The sequence below is a fragment of the Herpailurus yagouaroundi genome, unplaced genomic scaffold (assembly GCF_014898765.1).
Source record: "Herpailurus yagouaroundi ecotype Mexico unplaced genomic scaffold, PumYag 191, whole genome shotgun sequence".
Classification (NCBI taxonomy): domain Eukaryota; kingdom Metazoa; phylum Chordata; class Mammalia; order Carnivora; family Felidae; genus Herpailurus; species Herpailurus yagouaroundi.
In genome coordinates, this window is record NW_024412422.1 from 12,812,045 (window position 1) to 12,833,485 (window position 21,441).

General features: G+C 45.2%; 1 protein-coding gene, 1 long non-coding RNA gene and 1 other non-coding gene across 5 annotated transcripts in view; 1 reads left to right on the forward strand and 2 right to left on the reverse strand.

The window, feature by feature from the left end:
- Positions 1-21,441, reverse strand: part of KDM2B (lysine demethylase 2B) — a 154,578-nt gene that overhangs the window by 127,303 nt on the left and 5,834 nt on the right. Inside the window, exons 1-2 of one of the 3 annotated variants that reach the window (XM_040444132.1) lie at positions 1,609-1,720; positions 381-558 (exon numbers count right to left, since the gene is read on the reverse strand). The exons of the other annotated variants lie outside the window; for them this stretch is intronic. Of the exons in view, the coding sequence (XP_040300066.1) occupies positions 381-395 (15 nt within the window). The 5' untranslated portion in view covers positions 396-558; positions 1,609-1,720. Of the gene's footprint in view, positions 1-380; positions 559-1,608; positions 1,721-21,441 lie in introns of those variants that run through there. 3 annotated transcript variants of the gene reach the window in all.
- On the forward strand, positions 11-8,368 carry LOC121010465 (uncharacterized). The gene is made up of 2 exons (XR_005781181.1): positions 11-687; positions 6,056-8,368. It is a non-coding gene; the product is annotated as an uncharacterized LOC121010465 (long non-coding RNA).
- On the reverse strand, positions 12,255-12,366 carry LOC121010492 (U6 spliceosomal RNA). The gene has a single exon (XR_005781203.1). It is a non-coding gene; the product is annotated as a U6 spliceosomal RNA (small nuclear RNA).

Genomic DNA, 21,441 nt, shown 5'->3' on the forward strand with positions numbered 1-21,441 from the left:
GGGGTGGGGAGGGAGGTGCAGATTTGCACGGCTGGCCTCAGCGGGAGGCGCGGAAATGCAAGCCGAGCTTGCTGGCTAGAAAGCCCCCGAGGCCTGGCACCCCCCAAAACGACCCCCCACCTCAATTTCTGCCCCCATTGCCCACGGCCCCCACGGGCCACCCCTCTTCCTCTTCCTTCATCCACCCCACCCCATTACCTACGTGGCCGACCCAAATTCAAAGAGCTTTGTATATATAATTGTTTTTTCTGCTGCATGTCTTGTTTTTTTTTTGGGGGGGGGGTGCCGGGGGTGGCGATCCTCTCCAGACCCCCATATGCGGACCTGCCATGTGGAGGAGGCATTTGGGGGCTCAGGAAGAAATTAGCGCAGCTCCATACCTGTACGGACTGCATAACTTTTAAACTCCCGGACTCAAAGATACGGACCCACACACACGCAGGTACAGGAAATAACAGCCAGACCAGAGCCTTTTCAGACCCGAGCTGACCGGAAGACGTTGCATTTCATTCATTCATCCTGCCCGCGTCTGTGGAGTCCTTTACTAGGCGACGAGCCCTGGAACACAAGTTGGACAGTTTTTAAAGGTCCCTGCGCTCGCCAAGAGAAGGAAATAGATGCTCAGGAGTGAAATACCGAGAGAATCGGATCTGGCGCCTCCTAACGCAGCTGGCAAGCAGGCGAAGGGTAAGCCCTCATTGGCCGATTATAAGAGAAAAGTCGGTGGAAAGCTCTGGGATGGGGCGTGGGGAACTTGGGGAGCCCCTCGATTAATCCTGTAGGGATTCTTGGCAGAGGTACTGGCACTCTCCTGCTTTCTGTCAATATACCTGGTTGGCCATGGCCACCCCCAAAACTGTAATCCTAAATGTGCTGTCCTGTAATTCCATTATGAACAGTAATAGTCAGTTAGACTTTGATGATGAGAAAAGCTGGCCCTAAACATTTCTCTAGCCCAACTAGGCCTGATCTTTGGGGTAACCACATGGCACCAGGGCTACAATAAAGGAACATTACAGATGCTCATAGCAGGCTTTGCCAAAAAAAAAAAAAAAAAAAAAAAAAAACAACTTCCCATATTTTTTATTTCTGCCTTTAGCCCCTGTAGGATAGTTGGAGCAAGTAATTTTGAAAAACTGAGGCTCAGAGAAATTATCAATCTGGATGATTTCCTCTGCCCCCATATGGTCCCCAGTCAACACTCCATTCAGACAGAGAGGTGTGGAGAGGAAGTGGCTTCCCCATCAGAGATCGGATGTGAACTATCAGCCCTGGATTGGTCACCCTAAGAGATAGCTTCCCCCTCACTCACCTTAAAGTTTCCTGTCCTAGCTTTCTATATTCATTTCTACCCACCCCCAAAAACTGCTCTTTGAAGTTTGTTTTAATCCCAGTCCACTAGATGGCAAATATCAAAATTTGTTTCCAGACTGAAATCGCCCAGGTTAGCTCAGTGTGAGTGAGAAGGGGTTAGCCTTCAGCCCCTGTCAAGAACCAGGAACCAATTTATCTGCTTCTCTTTCACACAAGACCCCTTGAAGGGTAATAGTCTGGTTATTCCTCACATTACAAAGAAAAACTGAGTCTCAGAAAGGCAAAACCACTCACCCAAGCTCACAAGCTTGTAAATGTAGTTGGCAGGGCTCAAACCAGAGCCTGGTTCTGCCATCTCATGGTTTTTTGGATATTGACCACCTTCCTTGCTCCCACATAATGAAATGAACATGTTCAAAGGAGGGTGTCTGGGCTGGAGGGTCAAGAAAAGGAAGTGCAATAAGGTAAAAGCGAAATAGAATGCTTGATCCTGATTCTCCTTTCCTCCCATAGACCCTTCTCTCTCTCCCCATGTGGCCTCATGGTGTCCCCAAAGTCTGGTGTCAGGAAAAGATCCAATGGCAGGCACCTCACTGCAAAAACAGTTAAGTCCATATATCACCCCAAAGGGGAGGTCCTCGCCTGTCAGAATGGAAAGTGGTTGAGTAGTCACCTAATTTAATCCCTTCCCTTTACAAACCATAAGGAAACTACAGACCAGAAAGAAGAATGGGCCAGCCTGGGTTTGTTCCCCTTGGACTCCCCCAGAAAGCCTACCCTACCGCCTGGTCCTAAGTGGTCACTCAATAAATGTTGGGTCCTTGATGGATCACCTTCCCCAGCATATTTGCATTTTCCCTTTATCAGTAATTGGCAGATGAAAGGCTTTGTCCTCCCCTTGAAAGAATTCCAGGCATTTGCTCAAAGTGGGGGAGGAGGTTATTTTGGGCCAAAGGGGGAAGGGCCAAGACCCTTGAGCTCCTGGTGTTGGCTAATTGTCCCAGAGGAGCCGGAGGTAGGTGAGAGAGGGAAGGGAAGATTAAGGTGCTTCTCCAAGAGAAGTACTTTTTCTTACAGGAAAAAAAGAGCAGGCCAGTTGTATTTGAAACTTAGTAATAATGACTTCCCGGACCCTCCTTCTCATTCTTACAAAAGGCCCAGTCAAATCCTGGCTGTGTTGGCCTCATTCATTCATTTCTTCATTCATCAAAGGTTGATTGAGCAGCTCTGTGCTTCAAGACAGAGGGGATACAGAAGAATCAGCTCTGATTGTAGACATACTCCAGGCTGTGCAGGGAGTGGACAGACAGCTCCAAAGGGAATTAGGAATCCCCAGAATTTAGATTTTCAAACTGTTAGAAACTGAAGCTGTTTTCACACTCATACATGATTTTATAAGAACTCCTGATTTTTTTTTTTTAACATTTTATTTATTTTTGAGACAGGGAGAGACAGAGCATGAACGGGGGAGGGTCAGAGAGAGGGAGACACAGAATCTGAAACAGGCTTCAGGCTCCGAGCTGTCAGCACAGAGCCCGACGCGGGGCTCGAACTCACAGACTGCGAGATCATGACCCGAGCCGAAGTCGGCCGCCCAACCGACTGAGCCACCCAGGCGCCCCACGAACTCCTGATTTTTGAATGCTTACTGTGTCTTTAAGCAAAGGTACTCACAGTTGCTATTTGAATCCTCATCTAAACCCTAATGAGGGAGAGTCTAGAATTTGCCACCTTTATGGTTACTTGCCCAAATTTTACAGCTGTAAAATAACAGAGACAAGATTTGCATCCAGGGCTTATAGGAACCCGGAGCTCACAGCCTTTACCATTTACTATACCTCTCTGCAGAGCTGTCCCCTAGGACATGGTCATGGAAATATTCTATGTCTGCGCTGTCCAATACAGCAGCCTCTAGCTGCATGTGGCTACTGAGCACTTGAAATGTAGGTAGTGAGACTGAGGAAGTGAATGTTAAATTATTTTTTAATTTTAATTAAAATATAAATAACTGTATGTATGTAGCTGTGTCTACCATTATTGGACTGTGCAATCTTAGTGTTTTCCAGAATTTGTCTTAACTCACCTACCAAGCTGCCTCACAGTCTGATTTGGCTCTGGGTCTCCATAATCAACCTTCTGGAAATATTTGTGGAATGAACGAAGGGACCCTGAGAAAATGAACTATTGGAATGATGAGGTGGGGGAAGAGGACAAGGGATGTCTGAAAAGGTTTCCTAGAAGGGGCCATCTGGTACATTGTGAATGTTTGGAGTGTTAGCCCTTCAACCAGTCACTCTGCGTGCCTGCCTGGGGATGCCAGTTGGGTAGAAGATTGTCCCACCTGCCCAGATCTGACAAATAAACTTCTCAAGGACAGATAATTGGTGATGGGGCAGGAAGCCTTTTAGAAATGGGTAACCACTTCCTGATATGTATCATGCTGATAGGAACACAAAGATGCAATCCATTGTAACCCTGTTTGCAACAGAAAAGGACTGAATATGGAGCGCCTGGGTGGCTCAGTTGGTTAAGCTTCCGACTTCAGCTTAGGTCATGATCTCACAGCTCCTGAGTTCGAGCCCCACGTTGGGCTCTGTGCTGGCAGCTCAGAGCCTGGAGCCTGCTTGGGATTCTGAGTGTGTGTCTCTCTCTGCCCCTCCCCCACTGCACTCTCGCTCTTGCGTTCTCTCTCTCTCAAAAATAAACATTAAAATTTTTTAAAAAGAAAAAGACTGAATATGATCTAAGGGAGCTGATTAAATAATCCTTGGACCATTTTTCTGTGCAATGAAATGTTATCAAAACATTAAGAAGAACAAAGTAGTTCTACATATACTGATGTGGGAGGATTTCATGACATCCTAAACATGAAACAATGAGATGTGGAATACCAAATTGTGCTGACCAAATTGTGCTGACCACTATGTCAACCAAAGGGAACAAACCTATATCTACATTTATTCTTTCGTATGTACAGGATTTTCTTTGGAAATAAATATAATCAAAAAATGGGGGAAAGAACCTGGAAAAGAGAAGAAAATGTATTCTTTGGTACAGCATTTCATTTTTACCACATGTATGCATTAGAGTTGCCTGATTTGAGATCTTACAGATTCAATTTCACTTTCTGTGTTGTAGTATCCATAATACCTACTCAGGCAGGACTTTCATTTTATTTTTATTTTTTTAAGTTTATTTATTTATTTTGAGGGAAAAGGAGAGAGAAAATCTCAAGCAGGTTCCACACTGTCAGGGCAGAGCCCGACATGGGGCTCAGTCCCACAAACCATGAGATCATGACCCGAGCCGAAATCAAGAGTTGGACTGAGCCCCCCAGGTGCCCCAGGAGTTTCATTTTGTTCCTCTTTTAAGACAATAAAGTTCAAAATCTGGCAAATCTAAGCCAAATAAATATTGTTTAGGCATATATACATAAGCAGTAAGGCATAAATAAAAGCAAATGAGTGATTAACACAAAATGCAGGAAGAGACTCAACTCTGAACAGGGAGAAGTGCTGGCGATTTCCTGTTTCTTAATATGGATGGTGAACACCTGAGTGTATTCTTTAAAATTTTACAAATATGATTGTACTTATGAAATATTCCACAATCTAAAAATTGTTTGGGGGCACCTGGGTGGCTCATTCAGTTAAGCATCTGACTTCAGCTCAGGTCAGGATCTTGCAGATCGTGGGTTCGAGCCCCACGTTGGGCTCTGTGCTGACAGCTCAGAGCCTGGAGCCTGCTTCAGATTCTGTGTCTCCCCCTCTCCCCACCCCTCACGCACTCACGCTCTGTTTCTTTCTCTTTCTCTCAAAAATAAACATTCAAAAAAAATTTTTTAATAACAACTGTTTTAAAATTGCTTCAAGTCTAAGGGTACCTGGCTGGCTCTGGGGGGTGGAGCATGTGACTCTTGATCTCAGGGTTATGAATTCAAGCCCCATGTTGGGTGTAGAGATTACTTAAAAATAAAATAATTTTTTTAAATGGCTTTAAGTCTTTCTCCCCCATCCCCACCCATCTACCCAGTTTCTCCTGTCCATACTCCCATCCCCAGAAAACTTGTTAGCATGTCTCTTGGGTATCCTAGCAGAAATAGTTTATTCATTTACACACTTCTATATACTTTTTCTGTTGTTGTTATTATTATTATTATGTCACATAAATATTACCCATTGTCCTCTTTCCTTTTGCATTTAATATGATCTGGAGATCTTTCCATATATTGTCTGGAGAACTGCATCATTCTAAAATATTAGCTAAGGATGAAGTAAATCTGAATGTCGTGATTCAGAAACAGTTCAAGATTGGTTAAGAAATAAAAAAGTCAGGATATCATATATGCTATGATCCCTTTTAAGTTAAAAAAGAAGAAGAAAGATCTTGAATGGAGCAACAAGCCATCACATTTGATCACTTCCAAGGGGGGGAGAAAACTTTGAGGGAGTGATATAGGGACTATCTCATATATTATTTGCCCTTGTAAATTTATCAAACATTTTAAACAAAAAGGCATAGAAGATAAATATACCAAATATAACAAGGACTTGTGTATCCACCTCCTACTTTGCCAAATCCTGGATTTTTGTCATATTTTGTATTGCTTTCGCAATTTAAAAAATACTTTGGGGAACAGCATACTGTACTTTTTCTGTTCAAGTGAGTGGAGTTCCCAAAGACCTTTTCTCTTTTTTCTTTTTTCTTCCCCCGCCCCCCTCCCCCCCCCCCCCCCCCCCAGTCCCGTGTAGATTGAAGTATCAGGGCAGCTTACATACAGCCTGAGCGTCTGGCTTTGGGCATTTGGGGAAGACTTTGCGAGAGTTCTACATCTCCCTGAGCGAGGATCTGAAGGAAACTTGGAAATAACAGGTGAGTTAATTAAGGGGTTAACTCCAGGAGGCGAGTCCTAAAAGTTCAAAGATACTTTCAAAACTTGCATCTTTGGATTGATGGACAAGTGTATTAACCAATGGAAATCAAACTCCAAGCATTACTTCATCATGCTAAATTGTCATTGGTTGCCAATCCCTGAGGGCCTGACAGCCCGGCTGGCAGTTAACCCTTTCAGGGACGATCTTGCCCTTAACATCAATTTTATTTTGAAAGATGAAGTAGGGACGGGTGAAAAGCCTAGAAAGATTCCCCGGAACTTCAAGTGTCCGTTTTGGATCTCAGCCCAGCAGGTAGAGTTTCGGCCCACAAAGGAACACCCTGGGACAAATTTCCTGGAGAAAAGTTTTGAACTTTTAAAATTGGGAATCAGCTGACCTTGCTTAGTGGGAGGAGAAGGGAAGGGAGAAGTCTGATTCACTTTTTGTGCTGTCAGAACAGCGACCAGTGTTGGAGCCAATTCCATTAATCTTGCAGAGCAATCAGTCACTGAGAGGATTGAATTGCATTTCCTGCCCCAAAGATGTAGAGACCGATGACCTTTGCAGCAGCCCTCAGACCCCCCAGTTCACAGCTGGAGAGAGGATGTGTCAGCATTTACTTTCGGGTCTCACCCTGCCCTTTGTTCAAAACTCAAACTCTTTGTGCTCAGGCTGCTGCAGGGGTTTTTGTAGTTGTTGATTTTGCCAATTTTTTTTTTTTAAACCTCCCACGTCTTGGAACTTCTGAGAATCAAACTCTCTATTTAGCAGAAGATAATATCTGGAGGTGCCCCCAGAGAGGGAACCAGAATAGACACAGGGGAATTTTAAGAGAGGCCATTGGGCCTTTTGGCTTTCATTACTGCCCCTTCCTGGGCTCCCTGAATGCTGCAGGCTGAACTGGATGGAGCCAGAAGCCCTGCAAGAGGACTAAAAAGCCTTGTGTGGACATGGGTCTGTTACAGAAAAAACCTTTTACACGCGTTACCTCGGGTAAAAAGGAACTGCTAGAACAAGAGCATTTACATAAAGGAACATTCTAAATTCCCAAATCCAGTGAGCTATATGACCTCACACAAGCTATATGACCCCTGAGGCCCAAACTGAGCCTCAGTTATCCCATCTGTAAAATGGGGGTCATAATATCAAACGTATAAGAGCTACAGGAGGATTGAATGAACCAGTGTTCTGTAACAGGGTGGTGGTCATGGCGTGTGTCTTCATTAAAATGAAGTCGACCTTCTCTCCCCAACAAGGCTTCAAAGTCTGATCGCACTCAACTGTTTTGGGTTCTTTGAATAGAGCTGCTTTCTCTCCTCCAGACCTTTGCATTTGCTGATCTGTGCACCAGGAGTTGTCTCTCCTGCCAGCCGTCCTCTCCATAGCTCTTACTTATCCTCTTGGAACCAGCTTTGATATCTTCTCTTTCCTGTCCCCCTCATAATACTTATCACATTTTCTTAGTGTTGCCTATGCTGTCAGCACACTGGGAACCCTGGGGCTGTAGGGCCCCTGTCTGCCTCATGCATGGACGTATCTCCTGCCTAGCACAGTGCCAACACCTACTCTGAAAGTACATATCTAAGCGTACCTGGGCTGGCTCAGTCAGTAGAGCATGCAACTCTTGGTCTTGGGGTGGTGAGTTCAAGCCCTATGTTGGGTGTGGAGCCTACTTAAAAAAAAGAAAAAAAAAGTACCTGTCTAATGGAAGTCCAGCACCCCTACTGTGCCTCCCTTAGTCCCCAAATTTCTCACCCTTCCAGAAATCTAGGAGTAACAGTACTGAGATTTTTCTCTTGTCCTGGTTAGCCATATTACAACATCCTTTGCAAATGGAGTCAGTGGCTTTTTAACTTGCTTTGAAATGCACTTCATTAATTCACCAATTACTTATTGAGTGCCTCCTAGATTCCTACACAGAGCAGCCTTTGTAGGAAAGCCTGCTCTTCACCCTATAGCACCTATTCATGGCACAGAGCAGGCCTTTCACCCTGGTGAGGCCAGGATGCTCTGAAATGGAATGGGCAGTTGGCTCTTACCCCAACCCAAAGAGAGGGATCTCAGAGACCACCCCTTGCAAATTGAGAGCAGGTAAGTTTGCCCAGCTTACCCTAGCACAAAGCTCTTAGCATTCAGAATACTTGTCATAATTATAATAAAATACTCATGTGTGAACAGTCTATTGTCTGGCTCTCTCTTTTAAAGGAAATGTCCCGGGGCCCCTGGATGGCTCAGTCGGTTAAGCTTCCAACTTTGGCTCAGGTCATGATCTATGATCTCAAAGTTCGTTGGTGAGTTCAAGCCCGCATGGGGCTGGCTCTGTGCTGACAGCTCAGAGCCTGGAGCCTGCTTTGTATTCTGTGTCTCCTTTCTCTGCCCCTCCCCTGCTCATGCTCTTGTCTCTCTCTCTCTCTCTCTCTCTCTCTCTCTCTCTCAAAAATAAATGTTAAGATAGGTAGGTAGATACATAGATAGATACATAGATAGAAGACTCTGAGGAGACTGACCTTGGTCTTAGTTCACTACTTATCCTCAGTCCCTAGGGCTTGGTTCATAAAATCTCTATTTTCAGCTTCACTAAATCTTAAACTGTACCTCTTTGAAGATGCAAAGTTCTAAGAGGTTCTCTGAAAGTGCAACAGACAAGGTGGTGTGCCTGGGGAGGTGGTACCCCTTTCTAGCTCCAAAGCCCAGGCTCTCCTCCACTCCATCCCAGACTGCCTGGCCATCTCATGAGATCTCCTGGGCAGAAATTGAGTCTCAGGGCCAAGGGGTGAGGGGAGGGGAGACAGGGGGCAGGGAACCAGCTGTCATCGCAGGCAGCTGAGGCCTGCGAACCCCCTGGTCTGAGAGGCCCCTGGAGTTGCTGATGCTGGGTGGGGAGAGGGGAAGCCGCTCTTTGCATGTGAGCATGGCTTCCCCAGGGCGATGCAGGGGTTTTATCACTGGTCACTAGCCACTTGGTCTCCCAGCTTGATGGCCTGGAGTCTAGAGACCCTGGGCGGAAGGGAGAGTGGCACAGAGCCTGCTGTGGGGGCAGGGCTGGGGCTGGTAGTGCCTCTGGGTCAAGAGCAGCCCCAGAATGACCTAGCGGGCCTTAGACCTCTGCTCCTGATCTCTGGAATCCATTCATCTGCCTGAGCCTTGACTTCAGCCCCTGCGTCCGCATCTCCCACAGGGGATCATGCTTAATGTCTGCCCTGGGCGTGGCAAGGACGCTTCAGCAGAGTTCTGTGAGTCCTCCACTCACCTGGGTCAACTTACCCACCTCCGATTATAAACTCTTAGAAGAAAGTTTGATGCTCCTTTTGTTTACACCACAATCCTAGGCACTCAATAGAGGCACAGCAAAGAGTAGAATCCTCAGTCCTTCAAAGGCCCCACTTCTTAGCCTGTAAGTTGTGTGCCTGTGGGTAAGTGACTTCACCCCTCTTAATCTCATTATCATTTCTACAATGGGAAAATAATAGATGTTTGGGAGAATGAAATGAAACCACAGAAACCCCAGTCATCACACGACCTAGTTCCCTTTTCTGCTTTCATTTTCTCTAGCACTGATCACCGTCTATCAGATCTTTTATTTATTTGTTGTTTTTCTCCTCCCACTAGGATGTCAACTCCACAAAGCGGCAATTTTAATCTTTTCTGTCCACCTCTGTATCCCCACACCTGTCAAATAGAACTGAACCCATGAGATTCTCAATAAATATTTGTTGAATAAATGAATGGATGGATGCAAAGTGATTAGCACTTGGTAAGTGCCCCATAATGATCGCTAGTTTACCATTGTGACTAAGCACTCAGTCTCTGGAATCTAACTGAAAGCGGAATAATTGAGGCAGGAGAAATTTAGCATCACTATAGGATGTTGGCACTCAAGCTGAGAAATCCTGTGTGCATCATTTACTAGCTGTGTAATCTGGTACAAGTGACTTTGCTTTCCTAAGTAAGGCTCAGTTTTCTCATCTGTAAAATGGAGGTAATAATAGCACCTCCCTGGTAGGATGTGAAGATAGGATAAGATGGTAATGTAAAGCATTTAGTAGAGTGTCTGGTATATAGTAAGTGCTCAATAAACAGTGATCATCATTATTCATTTTAGTAATACTCAGATGAGAGGTGATGTCTAAGTCAATTAAACCATTGCTAAGCACTCAAATATGTCAGGGTCTAGCAGGCTTAATTAATGTTTATTGACCTCGATCTGTGAGCTCCTCAAGGAAAGAGATTGTGTTTACATTGTCATGATCTTGGCCTACAGTAGATATATGAAGACATGCTGGAAAAATTACATTCTGGACTCAAATATCAATGAGAACATGGAAGAGCTACTAGAATAATAAGAATACCAACGTCCTACTATGCACCAGGCACAATGTTGGTTGCTGGAGATAAGGCAATGAGCTCAAACAAACATTGTGGCTATGACTTTCAGGCTAGTGAAACTTAGCAGAGTTGACAGACTTTGTTCCAATAATTGCACAGACAGATGGAACATTGCAACTAAGTGTATCATGACAAGGAGGTATAGGAGGCTCTGACATATAGAATGTGGGCATGGAGAGGATGGGGTTGACCTGGTCTTGGGTTGAGGAGGAAGTCAAGGAGCTTCTCTCAGCATAGAGCTGAGCCCCGTGGAAAGAAGAGGTCTTGGCTAGGCTGAGGGTAGGGGAAGTGTTCTCAGCAGAAAAAATAGCAGAGGTAGAGGCCTTATGATGGGGGAGTCCATGTACTAAAGGAACTGAAAGAAAGCCTGGATGATCCCAATGTAGTGAGCCGATGGCAAGGGACAGGGGTGAAATAAACTGGAAATAGAAGTCGGCACTTTGGAAATTAATTGGGCAACGTGTGGTAAAGCTGAAAGAGTGTACAACCTATGATCCAGCAATTCCAACTCTAGGAACATTCTAGAGAAACAGCCACGAGTGCACTGGGAAGCATGAACAAGGAAGTTAGCCCTAGCCGCATTGTATGCAGTCTCAAAAAAACAGTGAAACAACCCAAATGTTCATCAACAGGAGAATGGACAAATTGCAGAATGTTTTCCTTGGGTTCCTCAGAAAGCAGTCTGCACCAAAAGTTAGTGTAGTACTCCTTTATCGGAGAATGCAGTCCTGAGGAAGCAAGAGAGAGGAAAAGGGGCAGTGAGACAGGGAAAGAGGGTGAGTCAGTATGAGGGTACCAAGGAATGGCCATATTTACCACAGCATCTTGGACAGTTCTGGGGATCGGAAGAAGGGAAGAGAATTATCTGCTGGCTCCTGGTCCAACGTTTGCCCCATGGGGTGTAAACCACCCCCTACTTGGAGATTACCCATGTGTAAGCACCTCGGACGCCCCTTAGTGCTGCACATGTCTGCCACAAGGAGAAGCCCGAGATGGAATCTAGTTGGCCAGAGCCCACACAGAATCAGTCACCGTGTAAGGGTCAGGATGGAACAGGTCACCAAGGGAGATTGTCTGAGAAGGCAGGCTGAGAAGAGCTGAGGAGGCCTGTGACGTATGTGATGTAATACCAAATAGTATACAGCAGTGAAAGAGACGTATAGCTGCGTACGTGCACATGAAGACTAGCCAAACAATGTTGAGTTGAAAGGCAAGTTGCAGAAGAAGGTACAAGGTAAAGTTTATTTATATAAAGTTCAAAAAGAAGCCAGTGTAGACAACATGTATAAAAAAGCAGTGGAATAATAACAGATAAATCCAAAATTGAGGCTACTAGTTGCTTCTGGGGAGTTAGGAGGAAATTGTTATGAGGCCATGGAGAATTCCAGAGAAAATGCTGGTGATGTTGGGGGTTTTGTTGTTGCTACTGTGTTTTTGTTGTTGTCATTTTTTTTTTTTAATGTTTATTTATTTTTGAGAGAGAGAGAGAGAGAGAGAGGCAGAGCACGAGCCAGGGGAGAGGCAGAGAGAGAGGGGGACACAGAATCTGAAGTAGGCTCCAGGCTCTGAGCTGTCAGCACAGAGCCCAACATGGGGGTTTGAACCCATGAACTGTGAGATCATCACCTGAGCCGAAGTCAGACACTTAACCGACTGAGCCACCTCTCTGTTGTTGTTATTTTCAATATGGAACACTTCACACGTTTACATGTGTCATCATTATGCATGAACCATGCTAATCTTCTCTGAATTGTCCCAATTTTAGTATATACCCTGATGAAGTGAGGAGGGTTTTTTAATTGCAGCAAATACCACACAGGGTTTATCATTTAAATCTTTAATTAAAAAAAAATTTTTTTTTTAATTTTTTTTTTCCCAACGTTTTTATTTTTATTTTTGGGACAGAGAGAGACAGAGCATGAACGGGGGAGGGGCAGAGAGAGAGGGAGACACAGAAATGGAAACAGGCTCCAGGCTCTGAGCCATCAGCCCAGAGCCCGATGCGGGGCTCGAACTCCCAGACCGCGAGATCGTGACCTGGCTGAAGTCGGACGCTTAACCGACTGCGCCACCCAGGCGCCCCCCAAAAAAATTTTTTTTTAAGTATGCTTCACACCCAGGTTGGAGCTCAATGCAGGGCTTGAACTCAAGACCCTGAATTTAAGACTTGAGCTGAGATCAAGGGTCGGATGCTTAACCAACTGAGCCACCTCTGCATCTCTAAGTCATTTTTTTAAAGATTATATTTTTATTTTTATTTATTTTTAATTTTTTAAATGTTTACAGCCCTCTTAGCACAACGGGCAGCATGTCAGTCTCATAATTTTTTTAAAACACTTATTTATTTTTGAGAGAGTGCGCGTGCATGTGCACATGAGCGCGGGGGTGGCAGAGAGAGGGAGTCATAGAGTCCAAAGCAGGCTCAACACTGTCAGTGCAAAGCCCCACATGGGGCTCGAACTCACAAACCATGAAATCATGACCTGAGCCTCAGTCGGCTGCTCAATCGACTGAGCCACCAAGGCACCCAAAAGATTATATTTTTAAGTAATTTCTACACCCACCGTGGGGCTCAAAGCCACAACCCCAAGATCAAGAGTCGCCTGCTCCACCCACCGAGCCAGGCAGGCACCCCTTCATTTAACTAATTTTTAAGGGTACAGTTCAGTGGCATTAAGTATATTCACATTCACCTTGTGCAACCATCACTACCATCCAACTCTAGAATCTTTCCTTCATCCTACTCTTGGATAGTTTGGGCTACTCTAACAAAATGCATCCACAGGGTGGCTTAAACAACATTCATTTCTTTATTACAGCTCTGGAGGCTGGGAAGTTCAAGGTCAAGTTGCCAGCAGATTTGGTGTCCAATGGGGGCCATCTTCCTCACAGATGGTCTCTTCACTGTAACCTCACATGAGGGAAGGGGGCACTCTACAGTTTCTTTTATAAGGGCATTAAACCCAATCATAAGGGTGAAAGCCCACTTCTTGGTTTGTAGCTAGCCGCTTTTTCCCTGTGTGCTCACATGCCTTTCCTTGGAGCGTGTGTGGAGAGAGATTTCTCTCTCTTCCTCTTATAAGGGCACTAATCCCATCAAGAGGGCCCCTCTCTCCTGACCTCTAAAATGTAAACGTAATCATCTCCCAAAGGTTCCACCTCCAAACACCATTACGCTGGGGGTCAGGGTTTCAACATATGAGTTTTAGGAATATCAGCCTATAACAATCCCAAACAGAAACTCTACACCTACTGAATAACTAACTCCCCAAAATTCCCTCTCCAGGCAGCGCCTGGCATCCACTATTCTATTTTCTGTCTCCATGAATTTGTCTACTCTAGGGACTTCCTATAAGAGGAATAATACCATATTTGTCCTTTAGTATCTGGTCTGTTTCATTTCGCGTAATGTCTTCAGTGTTCATTCATATTGTAGCGTGTGTTAGAATTTCCTCCTTTTTGGGGGCACCTGGCTGGCTCAGTCATTAAGCATCCAACTCTTGACTTCAGCTCAAGTCATGATCTCATGGTTCGTGGGATTGAGCCCCAAGTCAGACTCTGCGCTGACAGCATGGAGCCTGCTTGGGATTCTCTCTCTCTGCCCCTCCCCTGCTCGTTCTCTCTAAATAAATAAATAAACATTAAAAAAAAAAAAAAAAAGAATTTCCTTCCTTTTTAAGGCTACATAATAATCCATAGTATGTATATAGCACATTTTGTTTTCCCATTCATCTGCTGATTGACATTTGAGTTGTTTCTACCTTTTGGCTATTGTGAATAATGCTGCTATAAGAGTGGTGAATTTTTGTTTCTTAAGTTGATCATGATAATAATATATAATTTTTTTTTAATTTTTGAAATGTTTTTATTTATTTTTGAGACAGAGAGAAACAGAGCATGAGCGGGGGAGGGGCAGAAAGAGAGGGAGACACAGAATCTGAAGCAGGCTCCAGGCTCTGAGCTGTCAGCACAGAGCCTGACACGGGGCTCGAACTCACAGACTGTGAGATCATGACCTGAGCTGAAGTCGGACGCCTAACCAACTGAGCCACCCAGGCGCCCCAAATATATAATTATTTTTAAGCCACATGTATGTTTATTTCCTATTTTTAAAGTTTAGAACTGCATAATATGATTCTTTATTACTAAACTGGTCCACAGTGGCACTGTCTTCATTATTTTGCATGACAGTAAGTACCTCCAAAAAGTAATTTAATGACTCGGTTTTACTATGACAAACTCAGTATTTGCCATTTCTTATCAAAATAATTGGTATATTATTAAAGTTATCTTTGTAAATGTTCTAAACAACCTGATCATTAAATAGAGGACCCCAGTAAAAGGTAACAAATAAATGAGTTAATTTTTTTATTAATTAAAAATAAAAGGGAGCACCTGGCTGGCTCAGTCAGTGGAGCACGCAACTCTTGATCTCGGGGTCATGAGATTGAGCCCCATGTTGGGGGTAGAGATAACTTAAAGGAAAGGGGGCGGTTCAGTCAGTTGAGCATCAGACTCCAGCTCAGGTCATGACCTCACGGTTCATGAGTTTAAGCCCCGTTTCGGGCTCGCCGCTCTCAGCACGGAACCCACTTCAGATCCTCTGTCCCCCTCTCTCTCTGTCCCTCCCCCTGCTTGCACACACTCTCTCTTTCTCTCTCAAAATAAAGAAAGAAAGAAAGAAACGTTTAAAAATGAATAAATAAAATGAAATAGTTAAAATGGTAATTTTATGTTGTATGTATTTTACCACAATTAAAAAAGAAGGGAAAGAAGGAAGGAAGGAAAGTGTCAGATCAGGCAAAACCTGATGACTGCAGTGAATATTTGAGTCTCAACAATTTCCTTTTATTTTTTTAATGTTTATTTATTTATTTTGAGAGACAGCACACACCCAGAGGGGAAGAGGGAGAGAGAGAGAGAGAGAGAGAGAGAGAGAGAGAGAGAGAGAGAGAGAATCAAGCAGGCTCCACGCTGTCAGCACAGATGCCTACTTGAGGCTTAAACTCACGAACCATGAGATCATGACCTGAGCCAAAATCAAGAGTGGGAAGCTTAACCAACTGAGCCACCCAGGTGCCCCAAGTCTTTAACAATTTCTGTGCATTGCCTCAGTTTTTACAAGAATAGATTACATAGAAGTCCAGTCAAGGGGTTGCACCAAAGGAGGAGGACTTAATCCCTCATTTATTGCTGGAAGAATCAAGCCAAACGGAGGTTGGGCAGCCTGTCAGAGGCTCCCGGCTCCTGGCCAGCAGCACCAGGGTGAGGACCCAGCTATTGCCCTCTTGCCTGGTGTATGAATGAACAACTGTCCATAGGGGAAGCAGCAGTAACCAGATAACAGGCACTGACTGAGCGTGTGCTACAGGCCAGGTCCTTCCTGGGTGCCCAGGGGATGGATATGCAAGTGAATGAGAGGAGAGTCTATCTGACCTTCAAAGAGCTGGTTCCCAGGTAAGAAGATAAGACTCAGAAAGGTACCTGCCAGTACAAGTTGATAAGGGGCCCCTCTGCAGTCTGAACACACCCACATTACTGCCTTATCTTTGTATGTTAGAGTTATTTATTTACAGGCCATTTTAGCAGGAAGACTGGGGGCTCCTTGAGGACATTCATTGATTCAGGTATTTACTGAATAGTACTGTGTACCTAGGCACTGATTTGTGACAGCTGGTATACAATAAATGTTTGATAAATGTACATTGCCTAGCATTCAGTAGGCATTCAATAAATGCTCTTTGAATTGAATAAACAATGCATGAATAAATAATTTGCACAAGGCCCGGCATACAGCGGGTATTCAGTAAATGTTGAATTGCATGAAGGAAGGAATAGCACACTGGAAGTACTCGTTAAATGTCGCACCCTCCTGCCTGTCTGACCTACCTCCGTCCTGAGCCTGAATCCTGGACATGGAAGCCCAAAGACCAGATTGGATGTGCTGATCATCATCCATCCATTCATCCATTTAACAAGCATTTATCAAGGATCTACTGTTTGCCAATCCCTGGGGATATAGCAGTGAACAAGCAAGTGTTTTTCTCTCATTTGCTCACATTCTGATGGAGGAGAAAGACAGTAAATAAGTTAATAATTAAAAAAAAAAAAAAGTAACAGTAAGTAAACCCCGGTGACATTAAGTAAACCCAAGTGATGTGAAGGACTGCAGGGAGGTGAGAGGAGTGGGTGAGAGAGATTAATCAGGGAAAGACCTCTCTGAGAAGTGGACGTTGGAGAAGTCTGAAAAGGAAGAAACAGCCAGCCAGCCATATGAAGATCTGGGGAAAGAGTGTTTAGGCAGACAGAACAGCATATGCAGAGGCTTTGAGGCAAGAACGGAGTCGGACTGTGGAAAGAACAGTGAGAAGCAAGTAGGTTCCTATGCAACTGAGCCAAGGGGAGGGCGGGACAGATAGGAATGGGTTAGATCACAGAAGGCATTCCCATTAACGGTAAGGAGCTTGGGTTTTATTCTAACTCAGATGCAAAGCCATTGGAGGGCTTTAAGCACTGTGGGGTAGCCTGAACAATGAACCTCCAAAGATGTCCACATTCTTATTCCTTGAACCTGTGAGTATATTACTGCATATGGCAGAAGGGGCTTTGCAGATCTGACCAAGTCCAGGATCTGGAGATGGGGAGATTATCCCAGATTATCCAGATTGACTGACTGTAAACACAAGTCAGAGATAGAAAGGAGGGTCAAAAAGAACCGGAGATGTGGCAACAGAAGAGATTGGATAAATGTGCTCTGAAGAAGGAGGAAGGAGCCACAAGCCAAGGAATATGGGCTTCCACTAGACGCTGGAAAAAGCAGAGAAATGCATTTCTCAGAGCTTCCAGAAGGAACCAGCCCTGCCAGCACCTTAATCTTAGCCTCTCATAATTCATTTTGGACTTCTGGCCTCCAGAACTGTAAGAGAATAAATTGGTATGATTTTAAGCCACTAAATTTGTGGTAACTTCTTGCAGCAGCAACAGGAAACTAATCAACCAAGGGCACCTGGCTGGCTTCGAAGGTGGAGCATGTGACTCTTGACCCTAAGGTCGTGAATTTGAGTCCCACATTGGGTGTAGAGATTACTCAAAATAAAATTTTGAGTAATAATAAAAAAGAGGGCACCTGGGTGGCTCAGTCAGTTAAGAATCCAACTTTGGCTCAGGTCACGATCTCGTGTTTCATGGGTTCAAGCCCTGCATCAGCTCTGCGCTGACAGTGTGGAGCTTGCTTGGGATTCTCTCTCTCTCTTTCTCCCTCTCTCTCTGCCCTTCCCCCATTCATGCTTTCTGTTGCTCTCAAAATAAGTAAATAATAATAATGAAGGGCGCCTGGGTGGCTCAGTCGGTTGAGCACCCGACTCCTCGTTTGGGCTTAGGTCGTGATCTCACAGTTCGTGAGTTCCAGCCCCACATTGGGCTCCATGCTGACAGTGCAGAGCCTGCTTGGGATTCTGTCTCCCTCTCTCTCTCTCTCTCTCTCTCTCTCTCTTTCTCTCTCTGCCCCTCCCCTGCTCGGTTTCTATCCCTCTCTCTCAAAAATAAATAAATAAACATTAAAATAATAATAAAGCTAATCAACTGGACAAGGAACAGGATCAGACTTGTTTTAGAAAGATTTTTCTGTTTGCTGTTACAGAATGGCTTTAGGAGGATTAAAAGTAGAAGCAGAGACACCAGGGAGGTTACTGCAAACTTCTGAGCGAGCAATGGTGGTGGTCTGGATAAAATGGGAGAGATGATGCCGTATGGGAGAGCTCAGATATAGTCAACTGGGTTTTCTGATGGATTGGATGTTGTAGGGGAAGGGCTCGGTAAAGGAAAGCAAGAACTCATCACCACCACCACCCCCAACGTCCCCACCCTCCCCGGGGCCTCACGGAACCACATCACACTTGACAGGCTATTCCTGGGATGCTGGGCATTTTTGCATGATTAGGCTGGAACACTTCTCTGGGAAATACATGCCTTCAGCCTGAAAGGTTTTTACAAGCCAGGGCAGAGGATTAAAGGCAGTCAGGCTGAGGAGAAATCCCAGGGTCAGAAGACAGCTGAGCATGGAGACTTTTACTCTAAACCTTAACATTTTCATTTTTCTCTCCCTGAACCCAGGGTGTCACGTTAAATACATGTTTGGCAACATCAGCTGTTCTATTTTTCTTCTTAATTATACAAAGAGAGAGACTGGAGGTGGCTCAGCCCCAAGCTGGGGGAAGCCAGGAGGCTTTGGCACCAGTGGGAGGCAGAGACACCAGCTAAAAGTCAAGAGGATTTGAAATCCTTTTGAAGGAGCATGGAGACCAAACTCCCAATTCCCCTGAACTCAGTGCGGTCAGCCCTGACTCAGGGTTTCTAAAAGGAGACTGACAGAGTCACCAGCTTAGAATGGAGAAGGGACAGATGGGCACGTGTCTGAGATAAAAATATCACCAGCACCAAGACTGTTCCTGTGCCGTGAATTTATACCCAGGCCTCTGTCCTCCTCCCTCCTTCCATCCTCTGAGCAGAAAATGGCTAACTAGATCGTTCTTCACATTTATAGAGTACTTCCTACTGTGTGCCGGGAACTGGGTTAAACCGTTAACTCGTGTTATCTTACTGTACGCACTCAACTATTCTATGCGGAGAGACTGCCATACTACTGTTATCCCCATTTTCTAGAAAGGGAATCCGGCTCATGGAGTTGAAACGTGACCCCCGCTCCCTTATGCTGAGCCTGGGCCTATCTGCCTTCGACTCCATGCTTTGCCCTCACTCTGCTTTGCTCTGTAGCACAAGCAGGCCAACACCAGCAAGCTGGCTTCCGCCAGATTGGCCAGTGGGAGGCAGTGATAGGAACCAGGTGGGTGGGAGGAAGGGAGAAGCCAGGATGGTTCTCCCTTTCTATCTGCCTCAGGCAGTTATCTCCAGCAGCAGCCACATTTCCTGTGTCTCCACCTCCCACCAGGCAGGCCTTCTGTGGGTCCAGCTACTACCTGGTGACTCCAGTCCCTCCTGCATCCCAGAAACCCCAGCTCCTCCCCCAGTGGCTTCAACCCCAGAGGTGATCAAGGCCCTCCTACTGTTGCTAATCTGTGCTTGCTTCCCCCGCCCGGGTCTGTCTTCTTCCCTAGCTCTCCCACTGCCTACAAAGCCATTCCCCTCCTCTGGTGTCTGGTTTTTCCCATTGGATTCTCACTGATATTCTGCCTTTAGTAGATACTCACAGATTACCCAATTCATTAGATTTGGAATGAGACAATCCCCTTTCGTTGAGAACAGCACATCCCACAAGAGGGAAAATAGTAACCACAGTTTACTGAGCATTGTGCTAATTGCCACACAAATGTTCTTTCGTGGAACACTCATAACAAACCTTTCTGCCAAGACCCACTGCTATTCCCATTTGACAGATGGGACTCAGGGAGGTTGGGTTGCTTGCCCAAAGTGACACAGTTACAAACTGACGAAGCTGGGATTCAAATCCAGGTGTACCTAGCTCCGAAGTCTGTATCTTTTTCTAATCTCTGTTGACATCTTGAATACACTTGCAGCCCTCTGATGAGCTCAACTCCCCTGGCTGACTGGAAGACCCCACCTTAGCTCACTCTGGGGTACTTATATTCGGTTCCTAGACAGCTGCAGCAAAGTACCACAGCCAAGATGAGTGAGAACAACAGAAATGTATTGTCTCACAGCTCTGATGGCCAGAAATTGGAAATCGAGGTGTATTTCTGAAGTCTCTATAGAAAGATCTGGTCCAGGCCTCTCTGCTAGCTTCTGGTAGCATCAGGCATTCCTTGACTTGTGGATGGCCATCGTCTCCCTGAGTCTCTTCAAATCATCTTCCCTCTGGGTACGTCTGTGTGTGTTCTAATTTCCCCATTTTATAAGGACACTACTCATATCGGATTAGGACCTACCCTAATGACTTCATTTCACTTGATTACCTCTATAAAGATTCTATCTCCAAATAAGATCATGTTCTGTAGCACTAAGAGTTAGGATTACAAGGTATCCTTTTGCAAGGACACAATTCAGCCCATACAGTCCTCCCTGATCTCTGGTGCTGAGTCTCTAGAGTGTGGCCTAGTTCGTCCTGTTTTGCCAGGGAAGATGTTAGATCATCCAGGAAGATGTTTAATTCTCTGACACCCTGCCCCTTGAAGAGATGCATTGAGTCCCAAATCATATATGCATTGACAACATTTATCCCATTTTACTCCAAAATATAGAGAGAGACGTAAAGCACCTTGTGTGGCCACACCAATTTTGAAAAAGGAGAACAAAGTTGGAAGGCTTAATTTAGTTGACTTCAAGACTTATTTTTTTTAACGTTTACTTATTTATTTAGAGAGGGGGAGAGATGGGGGGGGGGAGGAGAGAGACAGAGAGAGGGAGACAGAGAATCCCAAGCAGGTTCCACACCATCAGCGCAGAGCCTGACATGGGGCTCAGACTCACAAACCGTGAGGTCATCACCTGAGCTGCAATCAATGGTCAGATGCTTAACCAGCTAAGCCACCCAGGTGCCCCGACTTCAAGACTTATTTTTTTTAATGTTTATTTATTTATTGAAAGAGAGAGAGAACGAGCTGGAGAGGGGCAGAGAGAGAATCCTAGCAGGCTCCAGGCTGTCAGCACAGAGCCTGGCACAGGGCTCAATCCCACAAACTATGAGATCATGACCTGAGCTGAAATCAAGAGTCAGACACTTAACCGACTGAGCCACTCAGGTACCCCAAGACTTACTTTAAAGCTAGACTAATCGGGGCACCTGGGTGGCTCAGTCAGTTAAGCGTCCGACTTTGACTCAGGTCATAATCTCGCAGTCTGTGACTTTGAGCCCCCCATCGGGCTCTGTACTGACAACTCAGAGCCTGGAGCG